Genomic DNA, 21537 nt, shown 5'->3' on the forward strand with positions numbered 1-21537 from the left:
TGTTTCATAGAAGTTGAGACAATACATAAAAAGGAAAATTAATGAAAATGACTAGAAAATTTTGAGTTTTAACGATAAAGACAAAATAAATGGTAAAGTGAATAGTATTATGATTGACTTTTTAGTGAAAAAAATGTGGCTTTTCATTAAAATGAACAATACCGTGAGTTTTTCGTTAAAACTTCATAAATATATAACATCACTTTCTTATTACCGAAGAATAGAACTGACATCATATTAAATCATATCACGACTGGCATATTAATCGAACTGACGTCATAAAAAAAGGGAGTGGAATTGACATGGTCTCCGGATTCGAAAAATAAAAAAACGGGAGTGGAATTGACCTGTTCTCCATATTCATACATCAAGGTATTTTCCCAGAAAAAGAGGCAGAGGGTGGAATTAATTAATTGTATTACTAAGTAATGTCATCTAAACCAATTTTTTATTGTAAACTATGTGATATGCTATCAATAGGAACTAAGCATATTAATTAACACTAAATAATAATTCAATTATTAATAATCACGTTATATGATTTACAAAATTCAATCTAAATAGTTAATCTCCTTAGCATTTCCTTTATGTTTGTAGGCCTAGTTGCCTCTTGTAGGATCATGGAGGGCTGGTTGAGACAGGTTGTAACCAATTACAATGGACTTGAATCTAGTCTTTTATTTGTTGTGTCAAAATATGAGGGGCATAACAGGATATGATGGGTTATGAATCCATAATAAAGTTAGTTATCTAACATATCCTTATACATGAATTACAATCACATCTTACATGTCTCTACCAATTCCATCATAAGGACCAATCAAATCCAATCAACCAAACAGACATTAATTATTACAAATTCAAGTGCACCGTGATCCATATATGATTCGGGGACTTTCAAGTGGACGACTCTTGTTACATTACAATTTAATTGGTGAAGCGACAATACGGCCTACGTGCGAAAGTTCCACAATGATATTATCCTACGAACTTTTCAAATAAATAAAATAAAATAAAATAAAAAGATTGCAGGTACGATTTGAGCAAGGAAGGGAGATTTAAGGTGTTGTTTGGTGTTTTAGTATTGGTTTGATTGAATGAAGAAACGGATACTAATTCGTATATTGTCTAAATTGAACGGAGAAGATGAATTGATCTAAATAAAACTTATCATTTCCAATCCGATCATTATTAGTTGAACAATAAAAAAGCGAAAAATTAATGAAAACTGCTTGAAAATTTTGAGTTTTAATCAAAATAACAAAAAACTGTTGTAAGTGAATAGTACCAGGAGTTGTGGAAATAAGGAGGAAAGCATTTTCTTCGTGACTAATCTATCTTCGTGGACATGCATTTCTTCATTGAACATTCATTAAATTTAGTGAATGATTGATGCCAAGTCAAGCATACACGTCAAACGAATCCCAAGTCTCTAAATGTTATGCGGATGTATTGGAAGCATGTGTATTTTCAGTGGGTAAACGGGAAATTAGCGCTCTTACTAGTTGTGCGCGATTCTTTTCAAATCATATCAGCTCTGCATTGGGATTAATTTCAAATATTATGCTCTAATTGGTCACTGGAGAATATTTACCCATATTCGGTCGCCGTGTTTGTTCTTTGTTACGATTTCTCTTACGATTGGGTTGAAGAACCTTTTGCTTTTCAAGTTGTATTGCTTGAGCATAATAATTCTGATCGTTTCAATAATTTTAGGATGGTGCTATCCACACATCATATTTTATCTCTCACGTACGTTTTTTCAATTTCTAATCGTCAGATCAAATAAACAAGAATGGATGTGCGGATAACATCATCTTAATTTTATGTAGCTTTTTTAAGATAGTCTCTAAATTTTAACTATCATCAACTGAATTTTTATTTCTCTAGTAGGAGACCACAATCAGAAGCCACATCAAAATACAGCCACTGATTTAGACAAAAACGATGGGGAAAAGGGAGGAGGAAACAGGCTTTCCCCAGACAGAAAAATGAAGTTGTGAACTGATGAAATGGAGGCACCTACTGAACGTTACCAGTCGACACACATTACTGCCCGGCAGCGAATGCCTCGACCGGGAAAGTCTTGGTGATACCGGCAAGGCTCTTGAAGTTGATTTTTCCGGCGGGCTGATCAACAATTATTTCACTGACCGGAGGCCATAGCATGAGCTCCTTAGCCTTCACTCCCTTGAGCTTCTTAATCCTCTGCTTCTCAATATAGCCCTTGATTTCAGTGTCGTAACTCACAAGCTTACCGATCAACTTGAAGCTGTGCTCGACCTTCTTCTTCTGGACGATCCACATGTAGCCGGTGGTCCTCACAAAGCCAACTTCGACCACATCAGCAAGTGGCAAAAGCCCTAGCGGAAGTTCAAACTCCTTGAGCAAGGCGGTCGCCAATGCCAGTCCCTCTTCGTGGCCCTTCTTCACGATTCCTCCTTCCTTCTCCGCCATGATTAAAAAAAATTATTCTCTTAAAGTATACAATGAAGCAGTGAAGTTGTAAGTACTTTGGGTTAAAGAGGGTTGATTTATACAAGTTTGAAGGCCATTAGACTCCTAGTTTTAACCGACACAAATTTGAGATTACAAATATCGTAATCGTGTTTAGGTACAAAGCTTTAAGCATAAACAGGTGGAATTTTACTTTCCAAGCTGCACAGTATACCCATTGACAGGTTGCAGTTGTCTTCAACGAACAAGACGACTAGGAGACAACAAGAGCAGAAAAATTGGGAGATGACCACAACACACATAGTAGCTTCGGCGGTTCGCACCGTGGATCGTGGAATGATGATAAATTTTATGCCGGATTAGAGAGATTTTGGTGACTACTACAAAGAAATCGCCTTGGTTTCTCCATTCGGTTTGTCCTATGCATGTAGTAACTTGATATAAATTAACCCATTTACCACAATGTGCCCACAACTTCACACTACTTCTTTGGAACTTTAATAAAGATAGACAATAGTTTACACATGGCCGAGAAGGAAGGAGGAATCGTGAAGAAGGGCCACGAGGCGGGACTGGCATTGGCGACCGCCTTGCTCCAAGAGTTTGAACTTCCGCTAGGGCTTTTGCCTCTTGCTGATGTGGTCGAAGTTGGCTTTGTGAGGACCACCGGCTACATGTGGATCCTCCAGAAGAAGAAGGTCGAACACAGCTTCAAGTTGATCGGTAAGCTTGTGAGCTATGACACTGAAATCAAAGGCTATATTGAGAAGCAGAAGATTAAGAAGCTCAAGGGAGTTAAGGCTAAGGAGCTCATGCTATGGCCTCCGGTCAGTGAAATAAATGTGGATCAGGCTGCCGGAAAAATCAACTTCAAGAGCCTTGCCGGCATCACCAAGACTTTCCCCGTTGAGGCATTTGCTGCTGGCCAGTAAGCTCATGTTGACCACCAAGCAGGACAAGATCCCGTAGGTGCCTATATTTCATCAGCTTACAACATAGGTCCTATTCGGGGAAGCCGATCTTTCTCCTTTTTCTATCCATTGCTTTGTCTTGATAACGTTTCGGATTGTTGTATCCTGCTACATGAATAAAAACTTAGATGATGATAGTTAACATTATATAAAGTGGGAAAATTTTCATGCTTTCTTCGAAATATCAAATTTCGAAACAGGCAATTTCTTTTTCCTGTTGTATCTGGGAAGCAAGGATATGTCAAGCAGTAAAACGGGCATCAATCATCAAACGAACCATAACAAACAGTTTAAATCACCAGCCAAAAAGCAACAAATGAGGTTCCCGGAAGAAATACAAATTATCCTGTATTTATCCAACAGTTTAAGACATTGAATTACTTGAACGATCAGCCTTACTTATACAGCGGAACCTGCATTCCACTGATTCCATGGTTTCCTTCGACCATCTTCAATTTTCTCAGCTATTTAGCCTACTGATACCAGAAAACAGAAACTATATGCATCAAGACATCATTGCAGCAGAAAACAAAATATGCAGAAGTAAGCCAAGTTAAATTGTCAAGAAAAAGTAAACAGCTTTATATCTATCACTCCAGAAAGTTCGGGCAAATCATATTTATGACTAGTAGAGGTGCTGGCATGGCAGGTAAAATTTTCTAAACCATGACTCTGAGAAAATAAATTGCAGCAAAGAATACCCACTACTGTCATACTTCTCTGAAGAACAGCCTATATGGTATCGATTCAATCCTTATGACCAAAAAACGCTCGTTTATGAGCCTTTGAGACAATTTCCTTTCTTCATTAATAACAATTGAGACAAAGAATGAGGCCAAATTAAAGAACTAGTGCGTATATAAATATAGCCAACCTTCTGTTCAAAAAGAGGAAACAAAACTTTCACAACTCGTATGATTGTATCAGTTGTAAGATAAACAAAACTCAAGACAAAAATGTCGCTTCGATCATGGGGTTGCAGAGGCGTGCAGGCACTTTCCAACCGTTTCAGTTCCAACATGCAGAAGCTCTCACGCAACCCCGGAGTTAAATACATATGGTTCCAGTAATACATCGTACCGCCCCTTCTCGATTTCCTCCTCTTTTACTCTATGTAGGAGGAGGGTTTCAATAATTAAATCTTCCCAATCAATCCCACGTCCTCTCTTTCTTTTCTTCCTGGTATGTAACCTCTTCAGAAGTGCAAATATCGCTGCTGTTACCTGAACGAGCATTTGATGGACGCATGATCCCATCACTTTGCTGCTTGGCAGCATTCATCTTTTCTCTCCTCTTAATTGCCGCACAACCATTGACAAAAGACGGAGGCATAGCATCGGTCTAATCCTACATCTTTCTCCAGCATCTCCTTCAGTAGAAGCCTCTTGCTCAATTCCGACAGTCCATTCCACCACTCGGTACAAGCATGGAGCGCAAAACCTCGGCTCCATTTTGTTCCGCGAACCTCTTCAAACCCCTTAGAGGACTTGGCATCGTCAGCCTCATCCGAAAACTTTGAGTAAATCATTGGTAAGCATTCGTGTGAAAGCTTCAACGCATCCATATCCTCCGCACCCACCATCTTCTACCTCAAAGTACCGAGACTCGTGTGAAAGCTTTAGCTTATCCGTTTCTGACTCAAAATCATCTTCAAAACAAACCATATCACTTCCATATCCACTATCATTCCTCATTCTCTAACATCTCCCAAATCCAACCAAATCCTTCTTCCCTCTCCGCGGTATTGGTTGATCGTCGCGGATGAAGGTTTTTCAGGTTGGGGATTTGAGGCAGTGGTGGTGGAGGGTTCAGCGATGAAGAGGATTGTTGCCCTTGCACAACGGTGTGAGTTCGAACTCAGTCGGCTTCCTAATCTAACATCTAAATTGTTAGCCAATTATACAGAGATTTTTGAATTTAGAGACTAAATTTTTGTTGAGGTTAAAATTTCAACACGGTCCATTGCACAAAGAGTACAAGTGGTTGAAATTTTCTTTTTCAAGCGTCCAATCACTTATATTATGAATTTAGTATCCCGAACCCTAGTCCTGTCATCCTGAAAAATCTCTCAATTTTGAGATGGCAGACGCAATTAAAAAGTGTAAAACCCTAAGTGTTCGATAACCAAAGCCAGATGATGAAAAAGAAGAGAAACTCTTAAGGTTTAATTAAAATTTAATGTCATCTTTGTCTTATCACATAATTGCTTGCAGTAGTTCAAAATGTTACAAATAGATGATGACCTTCAACATATAATGAAGATTACAATTCCAAGTTACTCCCACATAAACATTTGGGATTCCGGCAACATCTATCCCGATCCAAGCTTTCACGAGGATGCGTAAGCCAACTCCGAACTCATTTGTAAGCAGCCGAGAAACGCGTAAGCCTGCGTCATGGTATAGACAACACAAGAGCCAACAGAAACCACAAGGCAAGGCATAATATGTATAATACATCAAAACGGTTTCTTCAAACATCAACCAGTCTCAAAGCACACAGAGAGAAAACAAACGTTTGCGTATACAGGACACTGCAACATTTCGACCAGGGAAGAATTTAACAACCCTCTCGTTTCCAATTGATGGTGGGTAATGAACACCCCAAAAAATGGAAGGAAAACCATGTCAAGAATCTTTCCTTTATGCTTCCTTTGAAATGAGCGTAAAGGGAAAGCACTCGACAAGAATTTTTTAAAGGAAGATAGAATGATACGTTCCCTTTAAAGCAGATGGTATCAACTCTTTACACATAAACAAGTATGAAAAGACCACAACTTGCTCCGTCATGTATGGTATACAATAAAGGGTGACCATAACCTAAAAATGAAAGATGCTCGTAACTAAATGCTGCCACCGGCTTCTCTAAGAAAAGAGACCTTGAAATGATGTGGCAGGTTGTTTAAAAGTTCGCTTTTAAAACATTAACTAACTGAAATAACAGTAGCAGACATAACACATAAAATGTATCCCCTTTTTGTTATATTGAGAAGATACATTTCTTATCTGAGATTGTAGGTTCAACTCCCTTTTTACAATGACAAAGGTGTCCATGAACGTGATGAAAACAGTTTCAGGATCTTCACCTATAGGTTTAAAACAGATACGAAAAAAAAGACAGTAAACTCCCAAGTTTGTAAGATACAATATATTTTGTTCCAATTGGCCTGCTCAGAACTCAATTAATACAAACCATAAAGTCAATGACGCCATCGACCATGTTACTCTCTCAAACACTAAGTCGAGACAAAGAAATAAATCAAAGTATGGACTCAATAGAAAACAAAGGTTTCTAATTTATATAGCTAGGCAGTTGAAAAGTGGCCAGAGTGAAAAAACAGCTACAACTTACTGATTTCCCTCAAAAAAATAAACATTTGATACTCCAAAACAAGCGAGAGGCAACAATTATTTATATCATGATCGCAAGTAGAAGGTTTCATGATCCACATACAAAGGTAAAGCCACGTATGATCACATAAAGAAAAAAAACTATCAGCATTATAGCATTAACAAATGACAAATTTACAAACAAAGGGCAAGTTTTGTCATCAACTCAACAAAGAAGGAAATCCCTATTTCAGCACACAATTTATAGGAAAAGGTTATATCCCTTTAAGTAAGTTCTACATGTAGATCAACACCGATCAGAAAACAAAGCACAGCTCATAGAAGCAGATGAAGTGAACCAGCAACAGAATCACAGCAGTCCATATAATCTATCCAAAGATTTCATTGTCTGCATTCATGGAATCACGATAACCATTTAAAGCAATTGCGCCCAAGAAGCTTCTCAAGGACCTGAACCAAATACCCATTTAACACTAAAACAAATCAAATCTAAACCAATCGAAAAGCTTCTGCAATAAAAAGCAACTACGCGCATAGCAGACATGATGATATTGACTCAGGCAGCAACGAACAACATACAGCTACAACAAAAAGGAGAAAAAATAAAAACAAGACCTTGTCCATTTTCCACTCAAGTTTGGCACTTCACAAACATACATCATCATGACGCTTCTGCTATAGCAACTTAAACTCCTAAGTCTGTATATTAGCATGTATAGACATGTGTGTATACCAAAAACAGAAACATGAATACAAAGATTACCTGTCAGTAGTAAGGCGGCATGCCCTGGTACAGTCCACCAGGCGGAATTCGAGGCATAGGAGGCTGTTGATGCTGAGAAGGATGCGCCATGGACGATCCTAAACCATAATGTGGATCATCTGAGTATCCTCCAGGACCCATTCCAATAGAACTTGGCGGCAATCGAGCTCCAAATTCTCCTGGCGGTGGCATACCATATCCACCTCCCAAATTCGGATTATACCTGGCACCACTAAAATTATTACCAGAAGGCACCGGCAGCGGCTGATGCCCACCTGGAAAACCCGAATAAGGACCTGTCTGAGGCGGCACGCCCTGATACATTCCCGGAGGCATGGAAGATTGCGGTGGCCGAACACCAGAATTATCAGGAGTACCTTGTGCCCCACCAGGTTTGCTCTTCTTGTTATCTACCGCCAATTTGCAAGCCACCTGATGACCGTCGATGTTCTTCAACGGTTCAACAAGCGCAGCCCTGGCTCCCTGCTCCGCCTTGTACACGAAGAAAGCAAACCCCTTTGATTTTCCGGTGACCTTATCAAACCCTAGCGGCCCTTCCTCAATATCTCCATACGCCGAGAAAGCCGACAACAGTCTGTCCGAAGAGATATCAAACGGGACGCTCCCCACGTAAATCTTCCTGGCCGAGACGTCAGCGGCGTTGGGGTTGCTGCTGTTAAGCGACGTCGCTAATCCGGCGGAGGCGAACTGCGTGACGGTGACTCTGCCGTCGATTTTCTTGCTCGGTTCTTTAAGGGACAGGAGGGCCGAGTCGGCGTGCTTGAACGTGACGAAGCCGTAGCCTTTTGATTTTCCAGTGGCCTTGTCGTGGATGACGATGGCCTCGTCGAGCTCGCCGAAGGCGGAGAAGAGGGAGCGGAGGGAGTCGGAGGTGGTGTCGGCGCCGAGGCCACGGATGAAGAGCTTCCGGAGGGTGGAGTCCTGGTCGGCGACGGAGCGGACGGATTCGAGTACGTCGGGGTGGCGAACGACGGCGTTTTGGAGGATGCCGATGAGTTGGTCCTGAGTCAGGGGCTGGAGGAGCCTCCGGGCGTCTTCGGGAGTTAGATAGGCGGATTGGGAAGGTGGAGAAGTCGAAACGGTGCCGTTTGGCTCGGTTTTGCGCTTCTTTGAGAAGTCCATGGTGGTCGTTTGGGATTTTGGGGGATGCAGTCTGCTGCGTATGGACTGTATAAACCCTAGCCAGGGAGAGAGATTCGTAATCCTCCCGGGGCGAATTGTACGACTTTGTAATTGATGTCGTTCAATTCTGCCTCAGTACGTTGGGCGGCCTGTTATGATGGGCCTCACTTGGATGCGATCCGGTTGGCCCAATACCTTGTATCAACCCTAACTTTTTTTTTCTTTTTAAAAGAATGGGTCTCATAGCCCAAACAAGTTAAGCAAAAATAAGTCCAAGTCTGAACATCACAAGCCGATCTTCATGAACAAAATTATTCGAACGAGGAGGAGGATTATCAAAATAGTGATTTCCTAGGTCTAGAGAAAGACTATTTTCTTAGAGCAATCTTTAAAATCACGAGCCACGGATTCAAAACCACAAGTACACCTTTGACACCCTACATTACCCTTCTTGAGCCTTTGATCATTAGTGAGAAGTCTATCAAGAGAGAGTAGCCGTAGAAAACTCTGAACTTTTGGAGGAATGTGGAGTTTCCATATGAGGTTCCATCACCAAGAAGGAGCCTCAATAAAATTAATGGCCAAGGTGTAAGCAGATTTAACATAAGAGAATTATACGATTTTCTTTTCACTCAAAGAAAGGCACGCCTTAGCACATTGAAACAAAGGAATAAAAGAAAAAACTAGTGACTACATTCCTTTGTGTCATGCAAGGGTTCAAAAGCTATGTGCACAACATGCAGATTCTTTTTGTTCATTTATTCCCCCTCGAGAAAATGTCCTAGTTGTTCATGAGCAGTGAGCAACTAAGAGTTTCTCTCGACGAAATACGAGATTCTGCTTCTGGCGGCTATGCGTTTGAAACTCGAGGAGGAAGTGTGTTAAGAATGGTGCGTGTATCTCCATTTAGTAAGGCAAGCTTTTAGAGCTTGTGCTGATGATCAAAGCCTTGAGGTTGGATGAGTCCCCAGGAGCACTAGCCCTCCTTGTGATCATTTCCATATTCTTGTACAAACTTTGTTTCACCAAATTGTTCATCACTTTCTTCCCTTGTTGTGCCTCCCTTTGATTTAAAGGTGAACCAATTGCAACCCTAGCTGTCTGGGGCCCTGAGTGAGGCCCCATCTTTGCTTGCCTCTCATCCTTGAACCATTGCAAAAGTTTTAGTGCTCTCTTTTGAGCAAGAGAGCTTCCCAACAATGCCACCTCAAGAAGTATGGGCACAATTCCTGACTTGGCCATTTTCTCCCTTTGATCTGAGCTTTGGTGAGCTAAAATCATTAGGATGTAGCAAGATAGCTCCTGGCATTTGGGCTTCTCATCCCATGTCAAAATCTCTATCAAGCTCCCGGGCACCGCCGCGCTATTCTCCATGGCTTTTTTCCCCATTAGGGTCACTACCAAGTTCCCCAGCGTCGCAAGTGCTTTTTCAGAAAGCGCTTCGGTCGTTGATAGCTTCAGGAGCACCTCGACCACCCCGTTAGAGACCAAAGTGGCTGCACTGTCCAGCATTGTGGAGAGGTTGAACAAAGCTCCCAAGCATGGCTCTTTGGTTTCCATGGTTGAAGTGCTTGACTCAATAATGACAACAAGAAATGGGACAATTTCTGATGAGGACAGAGGGAACTGGGTATTTGCAAGTGAGGACAACAACAAGAGCAACTCTGCAAATTGGTGCCTTGTTGGCTCGTCAAGAATGTTGATGTCGTTTTGTAGCTTTGAGAAGATTCCTGCCCCCACCATGAGAGCCTTGTTCCTGAAAGAAATTAAGAACATGCAGGAAATTAGATCACATAAGCTCAAAATATCTCAAACTTATTCTGTGTGCATAATGATGACAAGAAGAATAACTATATAGTTCGAGTCAAATAATGGTGTTGAAATCTGACCAGTTGATAAATTAAAAATATATATTTTATACAATTTATAAGCACACCAAACAAAATAAAAATTATGTTGCCGATACAGAGAAAATTAACATTGCATATGCACAAGAGCATATTCTAATGTTTGGTTTGGTGCTTGAGAGAAAAGCCCCATGAGACCGGCTTTACAGAAGAACTTATCCTATGCAAAGATGATGCATATAAAGGGTGATCCCAAGCCAACAAGACTCTCCGCTTTGACAAAGATGGCGCACATTATTAAAGTTAAAAATAAATAAAGGATTTGAGAAGAGTGATCTCAAGTCCATGAGATTCTAAAGTATTTAAATCTTTGTTTTGGTGTGAAGGTCAACAAAATGGGGGTTTTTATTGTCCAAAAATCAAATAGGATCTGAACAACTAACCCTAAAAATTCCTACAAACCCTAAAAAAAAATCATCACGTTTGAAAAACAGGTTCATGTTAGCTTCCATTATATTGTTCCTCCCTCCAACTCTTCCAACCACTATTTATTTTAAGTTGGTCGACAGCCACCGCAGCCTGCTCTGATTCAATGGCAGGTTGTCTAATTATGTTTGATATATTTCAAATAATGCAGCAAACCCATGAAATAAATTAATAGTTAAATCTCATTAACCCTTTTTAAAAAACTAATTAAGTAAGTTGCATTATGCAAAAATGTGCCAAGTTATTGGGAAAGTTCATTGAACAATAACTGCAACCACTGAGATGACATATCTATACAGGGTGGAGCTCGAACTTATATGCTACGGTACATTGTGGTGTTTAGTATTAATAATACAACATTTGTGTAAAATTTAAATATATCTGTGTCTCCAAGATGAAACACTATGATAGCACTATAGTATATTTGTACCGTATAAGTTCTTCTCTATCAATTTAAGTTGATTGAGCAATCGCAACCATTCAAATATACTACTTTTTGTTGTTCTATATTCTTGCATCTGCCCACTAAACGACTAAACCCTACCCTACCATTAAAATGCCATTGCCTTTTAACAAGATGGCTGTTTTATGTCACAATCATCACTTGAGTTGGGCAAAGATTCAAATGAAAATTTAACACACTTAATTCTACTTTTGGAAAATGGAGTCATCTTTCTTTCGATAATTTACATTCTTAATTGTCCTAAAGACGACAAATTTTTTAGCATGCTGAAAACACGGTCCAATACACTAAATGTTGTAATACAATCGTTAGATATTTGCAAAAAATAAAAAATAAAAAATTAAACCACTTGTATTATAACACTTAGTGTACCAGACCATATTCCCATTCTACTGAAAAATCTCCCCTAAAAGACAATCACTTAACTGTATATTAAAGTCAAATGTGGCCACTCGAACTTAATAAACAATAATTTAATTGTAAGAGACTCGTAATTCAAAAAATTAATATAGTTCACTCTATGCCTATAGTCTTGTATTCGATTTTCTACTCATTTAATATTATACATTTATATATAAGCAAAACAACCTGACGTTATAATCCGTGTTCAATGAAATATATATTACACACATATATTAATATTTTCCTAGCATGCCATGCGAGACTCAAAATCACAAAACATTCAAATAAAAAAGAACGCATTATTTATCATAAATTAGCTCGGTTATTAAAAATAAACTCTTATCCAAGAATGAAAATTTAAATGCTCTTAAGCAAAATATAAGAGATAAAATGGAAGCTTACGTGTAAGTTCCATTAGCAAGCTCAATCAAGGCGAAAACTGCCACTCGCCGGCGAACAACCACCTCGGACGCCGCCATGGACACCAAAACCGGTATAATACCTAGCCCGCCCACCAGCTTCCTCACCTTGACATCTTCCTTAGCCAACATACCAATCTCCATAGCCGCCAACTCCTTCTCTTCCCAACTAATTCCGAAGTGAAGCTTCTTCACTGCCCTTTGCAATCCCATCACAGAATCATCATGGTCACCACCACTCACCTTCTCCATAACGACTTGCCGTACCATTACTTCGTTACTATTGCTTACAACTTTGGAGAGTCTTGATGACGTGTCGAAGTGATCTGACGGCGTAGGGCGCTTGCGGGCGTTTTTGGAGCGTAGGAACCGTCGGATACGGTTGATAAACCTAAGCTTTAGGTAAGAATATACCCAAAGAGAAGAAGAAGAAGAGGAAGCAGGTGTAGAGTTTGAATCAGACATGTTTGGTTGAAAACTTGAGAGAGAGAGAGAGAGAGAGAGAGGGTTGAGAAACTGTGTAGGGTTTTTGTATCCTTATACAAATTTTTATGGGAGTCTGACTTTAAGAGAGAAAGGTTTTGGTGGTTTTATGGAATCAGAGGGACAAAGAAGAAGGACGACTTTAGAAAGAGGAAAGAAACTGAAGGGAGCACAAAGCACATGCAGAGGGAACAGTATGCTGAGTATTGGGACTCACAAACCATGACAGATATTTAAATGAAATATTTGTGTATAATATATGATCTTCAACATTGGTATTATATTTCAGACCGTATTCCTATAATGCCCATGTCGAATTTTTCAAATTACAAGAATGTTAGTCTGGTCCGAACGTAAGGAGGGTTTAATACTCCTCGTCTTGAAAATATTAGTTCTCTTTACAGACAAATTATAATTTGACATGAATGTATAAATTTTTTTTTTCTAATAAATTATTTATACATGTGTGTTGGACCAACCTGTGTTCAAGATTAGGGTTTTATTATACGGAGTTGTGTTACATGTGTATGGGAGGGGGGCACAGATCACCTACTCCACTGTGGGGAAGTTGCTTGGATGTGATCAGAATCAGACTGCCTAGACTATTGTTGACCGTCCCACGACTTCAATATATTTTGTTGCCATGGTTTTTGAGAGTGCCACTATATGCTGCCGTAAAGTTTGTTTTATTATCAATTGCTTTGGATTTTTGTTTTGAAAAAGTGATGGTATAAGTTCCTGTATTTTTCTGAGACAGAGATTTAAAATCGAATATAAAATTTGCAGGTATGCTATCATGATTAATTGACTCAATTCGTGTCGGCATTTTAAAACTTTATTAATTTTAATCATATTTTGAAAAAAGTGATGGTATAAGTTACTGTAATTTTCTGAAACGAAGATTTAAAATCGAATATAAAATTTGCAGGTATGCTATCATGATTAATTGACTCGACTTACGTCGGCACTTTAAAACTTTATTAATTTTAATCATATTTAATTGTTGTTCTGGGATGTGAGCTAGAGCTACATTTTGAGGCATGTGGGAATCAGGGACAGAGAGCACCTGCACTGATTTTCCTGGAAGGTTAGTAAATTTTGATCTCGTAGAGGCGGCATCCATGCAGAAAATTAATGGGTTTGTGTTAGGTACTCAAGCCCAAGGGAAGAGCCCAACCCAAAAGACTAGTCCAATAGGTGGGAGGATCCCAAGGACTTAAGAACCCCTACACCCCCATAAGTGTAGTCGATGTGGGATCATAACATTACACCACCCTTCGGAAGCCGACGCCCACGGCGGCCCTTACTCTGGTGGCTTTCACTCTTAACGGCGGTGCACCCTTTGGTCATCCCGTTAAGGTAGCCCTTTCCAGGTCGCCCCCTCCGCAGCGTCGGAAACCTAGGCTCTGATACCAATGTTAGGTACTCAAGCCCAAGGGAAGAGCCCAACCCAAAAGACTAGTCCAATAGGTGGGAGGACCCCAAGGACTTAAGAACCCCTACACCCCCATAAGTGTAGTCGATGTGGGATCATAACAGTTTGCTGCACTATTAATCCTCAGATCTAGCATTTGTTTTCTCACATGCGTGGTTTCGTTTTGGTGGATTTGTTGCAGGAAGGATCTGATATCTATGTTGCAAGAAAAACATATCTTCATATCTAATGTTGATAACATGTTGCATAAATTAATGGTGTTTGATCTTTTGCTAGCTAAGTTATAGCTTGTTACGTTAAACACAGTCATGAACTATTATGCTTAACGATATGTTTTCATTAAAATAGTCGTGGATACATATAATATGTCAATCATAATAATTTGATGTCGAACTAAAAAATATGACACTTATTTTAATAAGAGATTAAATTATGTAATGCTAATGTGTTATTTTACCCAAAATTGTGTCCTCTTTTTTCAGTTGGTTTCCATGCTTGAATATTAGGAATTAGGTCGAGATTTGGTTGGTCTAGTCCAATTTATTTTGGCCATCTTGCACTTTCTACATTTTCCTGCAGAGTGCAAAGGATCTAAATTCTATATTAGTTAGGTTGTATCCCATACCATGAATTGGGAGAAACACCAAATAGGGGGACAAAGGCGATGAACTCTTTGTTTAAAATATTTGCACGTCTAAAAATGAGAATCTTCGTCAATTGATTCATATAGCTAAAAGAGAGATACTTTATGAGATGGTATGTTAAGATAACTATGTAGTGTTGTGTGAAAAAAAATTAAAAACACATGATAGTGAATAATTAATTTAAAATATCGTCACAGTAATATCAGTTTTGAAAGTGCGACGATAGTATATTTGTGATGAGTTAGTACACTTGTTAATATGCATTCGGTATAAAATTATCTTTTTATATATGTATTTCTCTTTATATTATTATTAGTAGTTCCAAATTCTTGACTTTCTTCTCTTCCTTTTCTTTCGATGTGTGGATTTTTTACAGCCACCAAAACTTCTGCCAACAATCTTTTCGTTCTTCTTTTCTTTGAAACCCTAACCTTGGTCAAGAACTACTCGGAACAATCTGCTATATATCTAAGAGTTTAGTGCACCACTTGGACACACGCACTGATCAACAATATTGACCCAAACGACCATTTCATTTGTAGACGAAGTTTCATAAACTAAATGACATGGAAGTTGATGATTGAATTATTAGTTAAGCACTGTTTAATGTGCTCATTTCTATTGATGACACAACATTTAGTTTGTAAATTTTGTGTACAAATTTAATTTTCCTAATATTACCATTTTTGACAAAGTTGCATTTCGGCCCCAATAGCAGTGAGGTATAATCCATAACACGTAGATATGATACATGATGGGCGTGGCAGTTCCACCATAAATTCATTGAGTTTTTTGAGTCCTGAAAAGCCAAAACATTATCAAACTTTCCAACGTGTGAAACAGTAGCCACATCAAGCGCAATAGGGGTTTTTGGTTAGATTATTATATCACGAGGTGTTTGTGTTGAGCCAAAAAATGATAAGAAACTAGTGCTTTCTGATGTGTACCACCCATCACCATCGACAGTTCTTCCTTTTTGAAGTATATACCTGCTGCTACAGCTTCTAAGACAGTGACGCATTGGCCATGTGAAGTATATACAAGGGATCTACTTTCTGTCACTCGCATGCAGAACTCACAATACATTAACGGTTAAATTCTGACGATTGATAATAGCAAAATTTGTATTACGATATGTAAAAGCTCAAATTTTTCAAAATATCATGTTAACAAGACATTAGATCGGACCCTTTATGGATGTATTAACTCCAATTTAGCTACCCATGTTTTTTGAGATGGCTTGTTGAACATTTAAATTTTGAGTACTCGCTAAGTATCCATATTTTGAATTGGTTGCTCTAATTTGTCAAGATTATACTGTTTTTCCCGAAAGCATAGGAAATGTGCTAGGTTTGAATAACAGTATGATTTTCACAATACAAGCTTACATATATCGGAGTTTATTATAGTGGTATTTCAAACCAAGTATATTTCATGCATAAAAATTTTTCATATGACAATCCGTAATTAGCGATGCATACTATTTGGAGTTCCTGTTTCATGTAAGCATATCTCATAATGCAAGGAAGTTTTTCTCCTTCTGCCACGCTGAATGCCAGCAACCCAAAACGTGATCTACACACGTGGGATAACTAAATCTAAAACTCAAATGGCTAGGCCACTAACGTATGAGCTAGGGTGGAAGATTAGTCACACAATACTCAATCTGCAGAACCAACCACAGCTGCACTAACTATAAGAAATTATACATGTTATGGAGACACTTACCTACATCGAGAATACCGGAATATCACTATAACAACATCTTAAGTCAGTTATGCACTGCTCAGCTGTGTTCAATTTTTTACATAACAGTGCATGATTTGGTTGACAGTTAACTTATACTACTATAACAGTATCTTAAATCAATTAGATAATGTTATATATTTAACTTTTTCACGTAACAGTGTTGGTTGGTCTGAGACACTACGCACATTATATTATGATAGTTCGGGAGACGAAGGGAGACAAAGTGCAAAATCCACCGAGTCTTAGTTCAATCTTATGCTAGTCTTGATAGACTTTTAAAGTGGCAGACTTTGATTTTGAAACTTCTCCTCATCCTCTACTTTTCTGGCAGAAAAAAAAAACAAAAAAAAAAGAAGCAGTTTTCTGCTTTTGAAGCTTCCTTTGAAGTTCTGGCTTCAAAGGTCGTCTGCATTTTAAGGTTTGTGATTCGAGGCGGCGGTGGCACAACGTGCTTCAAGGACAAGAAAAGGCTCTGGTTCTCAGGTTCGCAGTCGTCGCCCCGTTCAAACTTTCAGAAGTCATTGCAACGACCAGCTAAGCCAAATCTTAGGCTGCCAAAAAACTCATGCTACATGCTCAGATACGCAACACGACGTGGTCTGTGACCATAATTTTCAGGTCACGCTTCGTACTTTAGTCGATGATTTCTGTTGATGTACAAAACGGGAGAGGTCTTGGAACAACGTAAATCCGACTGTGAATCTGCAAGAAAGTAAATAACACAAGATGTATCATGGTTCACCCCAATGTTTGTGCTACGTCTACACTGATATTGTATTTCTCTGAGAGGATTGAGGATGAGAGGGTGAGAGAGCTTCCTTATGTGAGGATGAGCATCTCTGAATGTGAGAGGGGATGTGAGTCTCTGAGAGGGTGAGGGTATGGCCTAAGAATTGGCCTTCCCCAATGAGGAGAGTGATGAGTCTTTTTATAAAATAAGGACTCCTCACTTATTACATATTTGCTCATTCCTTTATTACATAATTACATTTGAGTCATCTGAGTATTTATACGAGGTCTAAATAAAGAGGCCCTAAGTATGGTATAAACAGTAGTCCCCTAAGTCTTCAGTCAAGAGAATCTTTTGGCTGGAGACTTGAAATTCAGTCCATGTATGGGCCGGAGTAACTAGATGTCGTCTAGAACTGATACTCGATATGAGGCGGTGTCCAATCTGAAATGATGCTCAACTAGAAGTAGCACATGTTGCGAGACTGCTTTGCTTGTGGCTTATGTTGCCTTGGTTGGCTCGGCTTATGGCGTTTGAAGGTGAGGGAGTCCCTTTTATAGAATAAGGGCTCGCTCCTCAATACATAAATATGGGCTAGAGCTGATGCTCGCGGCGAGACGGTTGCTCAGTAGGCTGCGATGCTCTCTAATGATGGTGAGGGAGTCCTTTTTATAAAATAAGAGTTTGCTTTTCAATACATGAATAATGGGTTAGAAGTGATGTTCGCGGCGAAGCGGTTGCTCAGCAGGCGGTGATGCTCTCTAATAATGGTGAGGGAGTCCCTTTTATAAACTAAGGGCTCGCTCCTCAATACATAAGTGATGGGTTAAGAGTGATGCTCGCGGCGAGGCGGTTGCTCAGCAGGCGACGATACTCTCTAATGAAGGTGAGGGAGTCCCTTTTAAAAAATAAGGGATGCTCCTCAATACATGAATAATGGGTGCTCTCTAATGAAAGTGAGGCAGTCCCTTTTATAGAGTAAGGCCTCGTTCCTCAATACATAAATAATGGGCTAAGTCCCCCCAAGTATTTTTCATAAGGCCCAGTTGAGGCCCAATATATGGTACATAATGTAGTCCCCCAAGTCTTCGGTCAATAGAGGCTGTTGGCTGGAGACTTCAAATTCAATCCATGTATGGGCCGAAATGGCGGTCGTTCGGAGGCGGTCTTTGTAGACCATGCACTGAAGCTTTGTAGGTGAAGCTTTGCAATTTGAAGCTTTGAAGCTAGAGCTCTGTAAATGAAGCTTTTGAAGCTACAGCTCTGTAAATGAAGTTTTCGAAGCTGGAGCTTTTGTAAATGAAGCTTTTGAAGCTAGAGCTCTGTAAATGAAGCTTTTGAAGCTGATTGACATGAGTGATGCTCATGAATGTTGACATGAATGATGGTCATGAATGTTAATGTATGATTGACATGAGTGATGCTCATGAAATGTTTATGTATGATTGACATGAGTAATGCTCATGTATAATTTTGGAGTACTGGGCGTACTTTTGATCACCTTGTTGGTGATAATAGTGGCAGGGTGCCGAATAATTTTGGAGTACTAGGCGTACTTTTGATCACCTGGTTGGTGATAGTAGTGGCAGGATGCCGAATAATTTTGGAGTACTAGATGTACTTTTGATCACCTGGTTGGTGATAATAGAGGACTTGGCTCTTTTGGGCATATGGGCCTTCGCCCTCCACCTAACATTCCAGCCCATTATTTTGGGCTTTGCCATTTTTTTTTACTACCCTCTGATGGGGTTTATACAGATGTCTGCAAAAGATAAGAAAAGTAAATTACATTATTAAAAAAAAAAGCTTCCGACACAAAAACTTCGACAGTTGCAGATCGTTGGTGCGTTGCTTTTGCTTTTGCTTTTGTTTTCTGCTTTGATTTTTGCTTTTGTTTTCTGCTTTGCTTTTTGCTTTCGTTTTTTGCTTTGCTTTTGCTTACTTCTTTTCTCTTTCTGCTTTGCTTTCTCTTTCATTTTTCTCTTCTTCCTTTTGGCATATGGCAGACAACACAAAGGAGAATAATAATAGAAATATTGTAAGAAAACTTATCTTCTTCCTGTTTTCCACCACACCTCTGTCTCTGTCTCTGTCTCTGTGCTTTCAGTCTTCACAAAACTGAATCTGGCACCAAAGTAGAAAGCCACCGAAAGCAACCATGCGTCGCTGTGCACAACTACCCGAGACAACCAGTCCCTTTCTTACATTCCATCTCGGGCAAAGTTGATGCCCAAAGCAGGTTTCGGGAGCTCTGGAGGAACTTCTTCAGCAAGTAGATTAACCTCCCATTCTTTATTCGGGAATCCATACAAACAAAGATTCTCCTTTTCAGGATCGCATTGCTAGTAAAAATGTTCAACATCAGTGGTAATAGCTTTGATCAAACACAAGTTTAGGCATAGCTTTGATCCCCCGAGTACATGCTCACACTTAAGCCATTTCCGGGGACTTTTGACCCACAGCTGTGACACTGTGTATGTTTCGGGCACACATAAGGTCCAGGAAAAACATTCTTGTGTGAAAGATGTTGGCAGTAACAATGGTAGGTGTCATCACACCTTTTACAGAACATAAGTTTGTTTAGATCTCCAACTCTTCGGCATACCTCACAAATTCGGCACAGGGGGCATGTCCATGAACTCCAGTGAAATAGATCTCTATGTTGAGACCAAACCTTTACGCAGTTCCTGTGGTACTTTTTGCCACAAGTTTTGCATGGAAGCTCTTGCTCTCTCACTTCCTTCATTTTCACCACAAAAGCATATCCGGCACATAACGTTCACATTGGACTAAGCCTGCTCTTCAACCACAACGCCTCTTGAGATGTCCGACATATAACCAGACTCGAATCGCCGAGCAAAATCCTCAGCCGCCACCATATCCGCAGCAGCCTTGCGCTAGAGCGCGGCACGTTTGGCCTGAAAAGAGGCGGCGGCGACAACCTACTCATCGTCAACAATGGCAGTGGCGTAACCATCTCCGACGGCAGAAGACATAACCAGCTGGGGAAACAGCGGAGGCAGTGGGGCGACTTGGACCGTTTTACCATCGTGGTGAGCCCTAATTTCGGAAGGATCGATGAGAAAGTCGTGAACTCGAAGCACGTCTTCGAGGAATGAGGTCTTGGCATTCCCGGTGGCGAGGGTTCGCGGCGAGGCCCTAACGCACAGTTGCAGATTCGCTGGCTTTGCACTTCCACTGACGCATCAACATCTTTCTTAGAAATCCCAGAAGGCATCTTGACCACAGAGACTGTGGTTCAACCCACTGACGGGGACGCTACTTGCCCTCACGGCATCTTGACCATGGAGACCGCCATCAACCCACAAACTGTTCCCTTCTGCGCTTGTCACGGTCCTTCGCCTCATAGTCGGTCACCGTAAACTCGCAATCGTCGTCCTATTTGCTGCGCAGGGGTGCGCCAGACAAAGAAGACGGGGGTGCGCAGGACAAGGAGATGGATGAAGAATGTTTCAAAGGTTAAAACCCGAAAACCCAAAATCTCTGCTTGGAGCTAAGGCTCAAAGAAACTTCAGAGATAGCACAAAAAGGACTGAAAATGTAAGCAAAACTCACAAATCCTAGATCTCAAAGTGTTCCAGCTGGTAGAGAGTTCTTGGAATGGCAGAGAAATAGTGGGCTTTAACAGAAGTTGAAATGGAACAAGAAAATCGAGGGAGAGAAAGATAGATGTGTTTAATGGAGGTGTTTTGACGGAAAACTAGAAGAAACTGGGGTTGAATTGTATTTGATAGTACTGGAAGTTGTTTTTGGGTTGTGCAGATTCACGGTGGTGAGATGAAAAAAATGAAAGAGAACTGACATGATTTTTTGTGTCGATTCCCACAGACGGCACCAAATGTTGATGCACAAAACCGGAGGGGTCTTGGAACAACGTAAATCTGACCGTGAATCTGCAAGAAAGTAAATAACACAAGATGTATCATGGTTCACCTCAATGTTTAGGCTACGTCCATACTGATATTGTATTTCTCTGAGAGGATTGAGGATGAGAGGGTGAGAGAGCTTCCTTATGTGAGGATGAGCTTCTCTGAATATGAGAGGGGATGTGAGGCTCTGAGAGGGTGAGGGTATGGCCTAAGAATTGGCGTCCCCCAATGAGGAGAGTGAGGAATCCTTTTATAGAATAAGGGCTCCTCGCTTATTACATATTTGCCCCTTCCTTTATTATATA

General features: G+C 40.1%; 4 protein-coding genes across 5 annotated transcripts; 1 reads left to right on the forward strand and 3 right to left on the reverse strand.

The window, feature by feature from the left end:
* Window positions 1-1944: 1944 nt before the first annotated feature.
* Window positions 1945-2479, reverse strand: LOC103422420 (uncharacterized protein At5g01610-like). The gene has a single exon (XM_008360483.3). The coding sequence runs from the start codon at window positions 2455-2457 to the stop codon at window positions 2050-2052; it is 408 nt and encodes a 135-aa protein (XP_008358705.3). The 5' UTR covers window positions 2458-2479; the 3' UTR covers window positions 1945-2049.
* A 502-nt stretch (window positions 2480-2981) lies between these two features.
* LOC103446520 (uncharacterized protein At5g01610-like) lies at window positions 2982-3389 on the forward strand. Its single transcript, XM_008385656.3, has one exon. It carries the CDS (start codon window positions 2982-2984, stop codon window positions 3387-3389), a length of 408 nt encoding a protein of 135 aa, XP_008383878.1.
* Window positions 3390-5566: 2177 nt separating this feature from the next.
* Window positions 5567-8800, reverse strand: LOC103446324 (UBP1-associated protein 2C). 2 transcript variants are annotated; one of them, XM_008385410.4, is made up of 2 exons: window positions 7542-8800; window positions 5567-7228 (listed from the first exon to the last, which is right to left on the reverse strand). In XM_008385410.4, the coding sequence occupies exon 1, from the start codon at window positions 8682-8684 to the stop codon at window positions 7545-7547; it is 1140 nt and encodes a 379-aa protein (XP_008383632.3). In that variant the 5' UTR covers window positions 8685-8800; the 3' UTR covers window positions 5567-7228; window positions 7542-7544. The 2 variants fall into 2 exon arrangements, with proteins under 2 accessions (XP_008383632.3, XP_008383633.3); XM_008385411.4 differs by having other exon boundaries at window positions 5567-5817; window positions 7542-8777.
* Window positions 8801-9281: 481 nt separating this feature from the next.
* Window positions 9282-13025, reverse strand: LOC103446326 (U-box domain-containing protein 45-like). The gene is made up of 2 exons (XM_008385412.4): window positions 12285-13025; window positions 9282-10440 (listed from the first exon to the last, which is right to left on the reverse strand). Exons 1-2 carry the CDS (start codon window positions 12764-12766, stop codon window positions 9591-9593), a joined length of 1332 nt encoding a protein of 443 aa, XP_008383634.3. The 5' UTR covers window positions 12767-13025; the 3' UTR covers window positions 9282-9590.
* Window positions 13026-21537: the final 8512 nt, after the last annotated feature.

The sequence above is a fragment of the Malus domestica genome, chromosome 10 (genome assembly GCF_042453785.1).
Source record: "Malus domestica chromosome 10, GDT2T_hap1".
Taxonomy (NCBI): domain Eukaryota; kingdom Viridiplantae; phylum Streptophyta; class Magnoliopsida; order Rosales; family Rosaceae; genus Malus; species Malus domestica.

What these genes read in the sequence shown, in the direction of transcription:
- LOC103422420 (XM_008360483.3), bottom strand. Translation starts at nt 2,457, where the DNA reads ATGGCGGAGAAGGAAGGAGGAATCGTGAAGAAGGGCCACGAAGAGGGA.
- LOC103446520 (XM_008385656.3), top strand. Translation starts at nt 2,982, where the DNA reads ATGGCCGAGAAGGAAGGAGGAATCGTGAAGAAGGGCCACGAGGCGGGA.
- LOC103446324 (XM_008385410.4), bottom strand. Translation starts at nt 8,684, where the DNA reads ATGGACTTCTCAAAGAAGCGCAAAACCGAGCCAAACGGCACCGTTTCG.
- LOC103446326 (XM_008385412.4), bottom strand. Translation starts at nt 12,766, where the DNA reads ATGTCTGATTCAAACTCTACACCTGCTTCCTCTTCTTCTTCTTCTCTT. An exon ending in CTTGCTAATGGAACTTACAC is followed by an intron (nt 10,441 to 12,284) that starts GTAAGCTTCCAT and finishes AATTTCTTTCAG; the next exon opens with GAACAAGGCTCTCATGGTGG.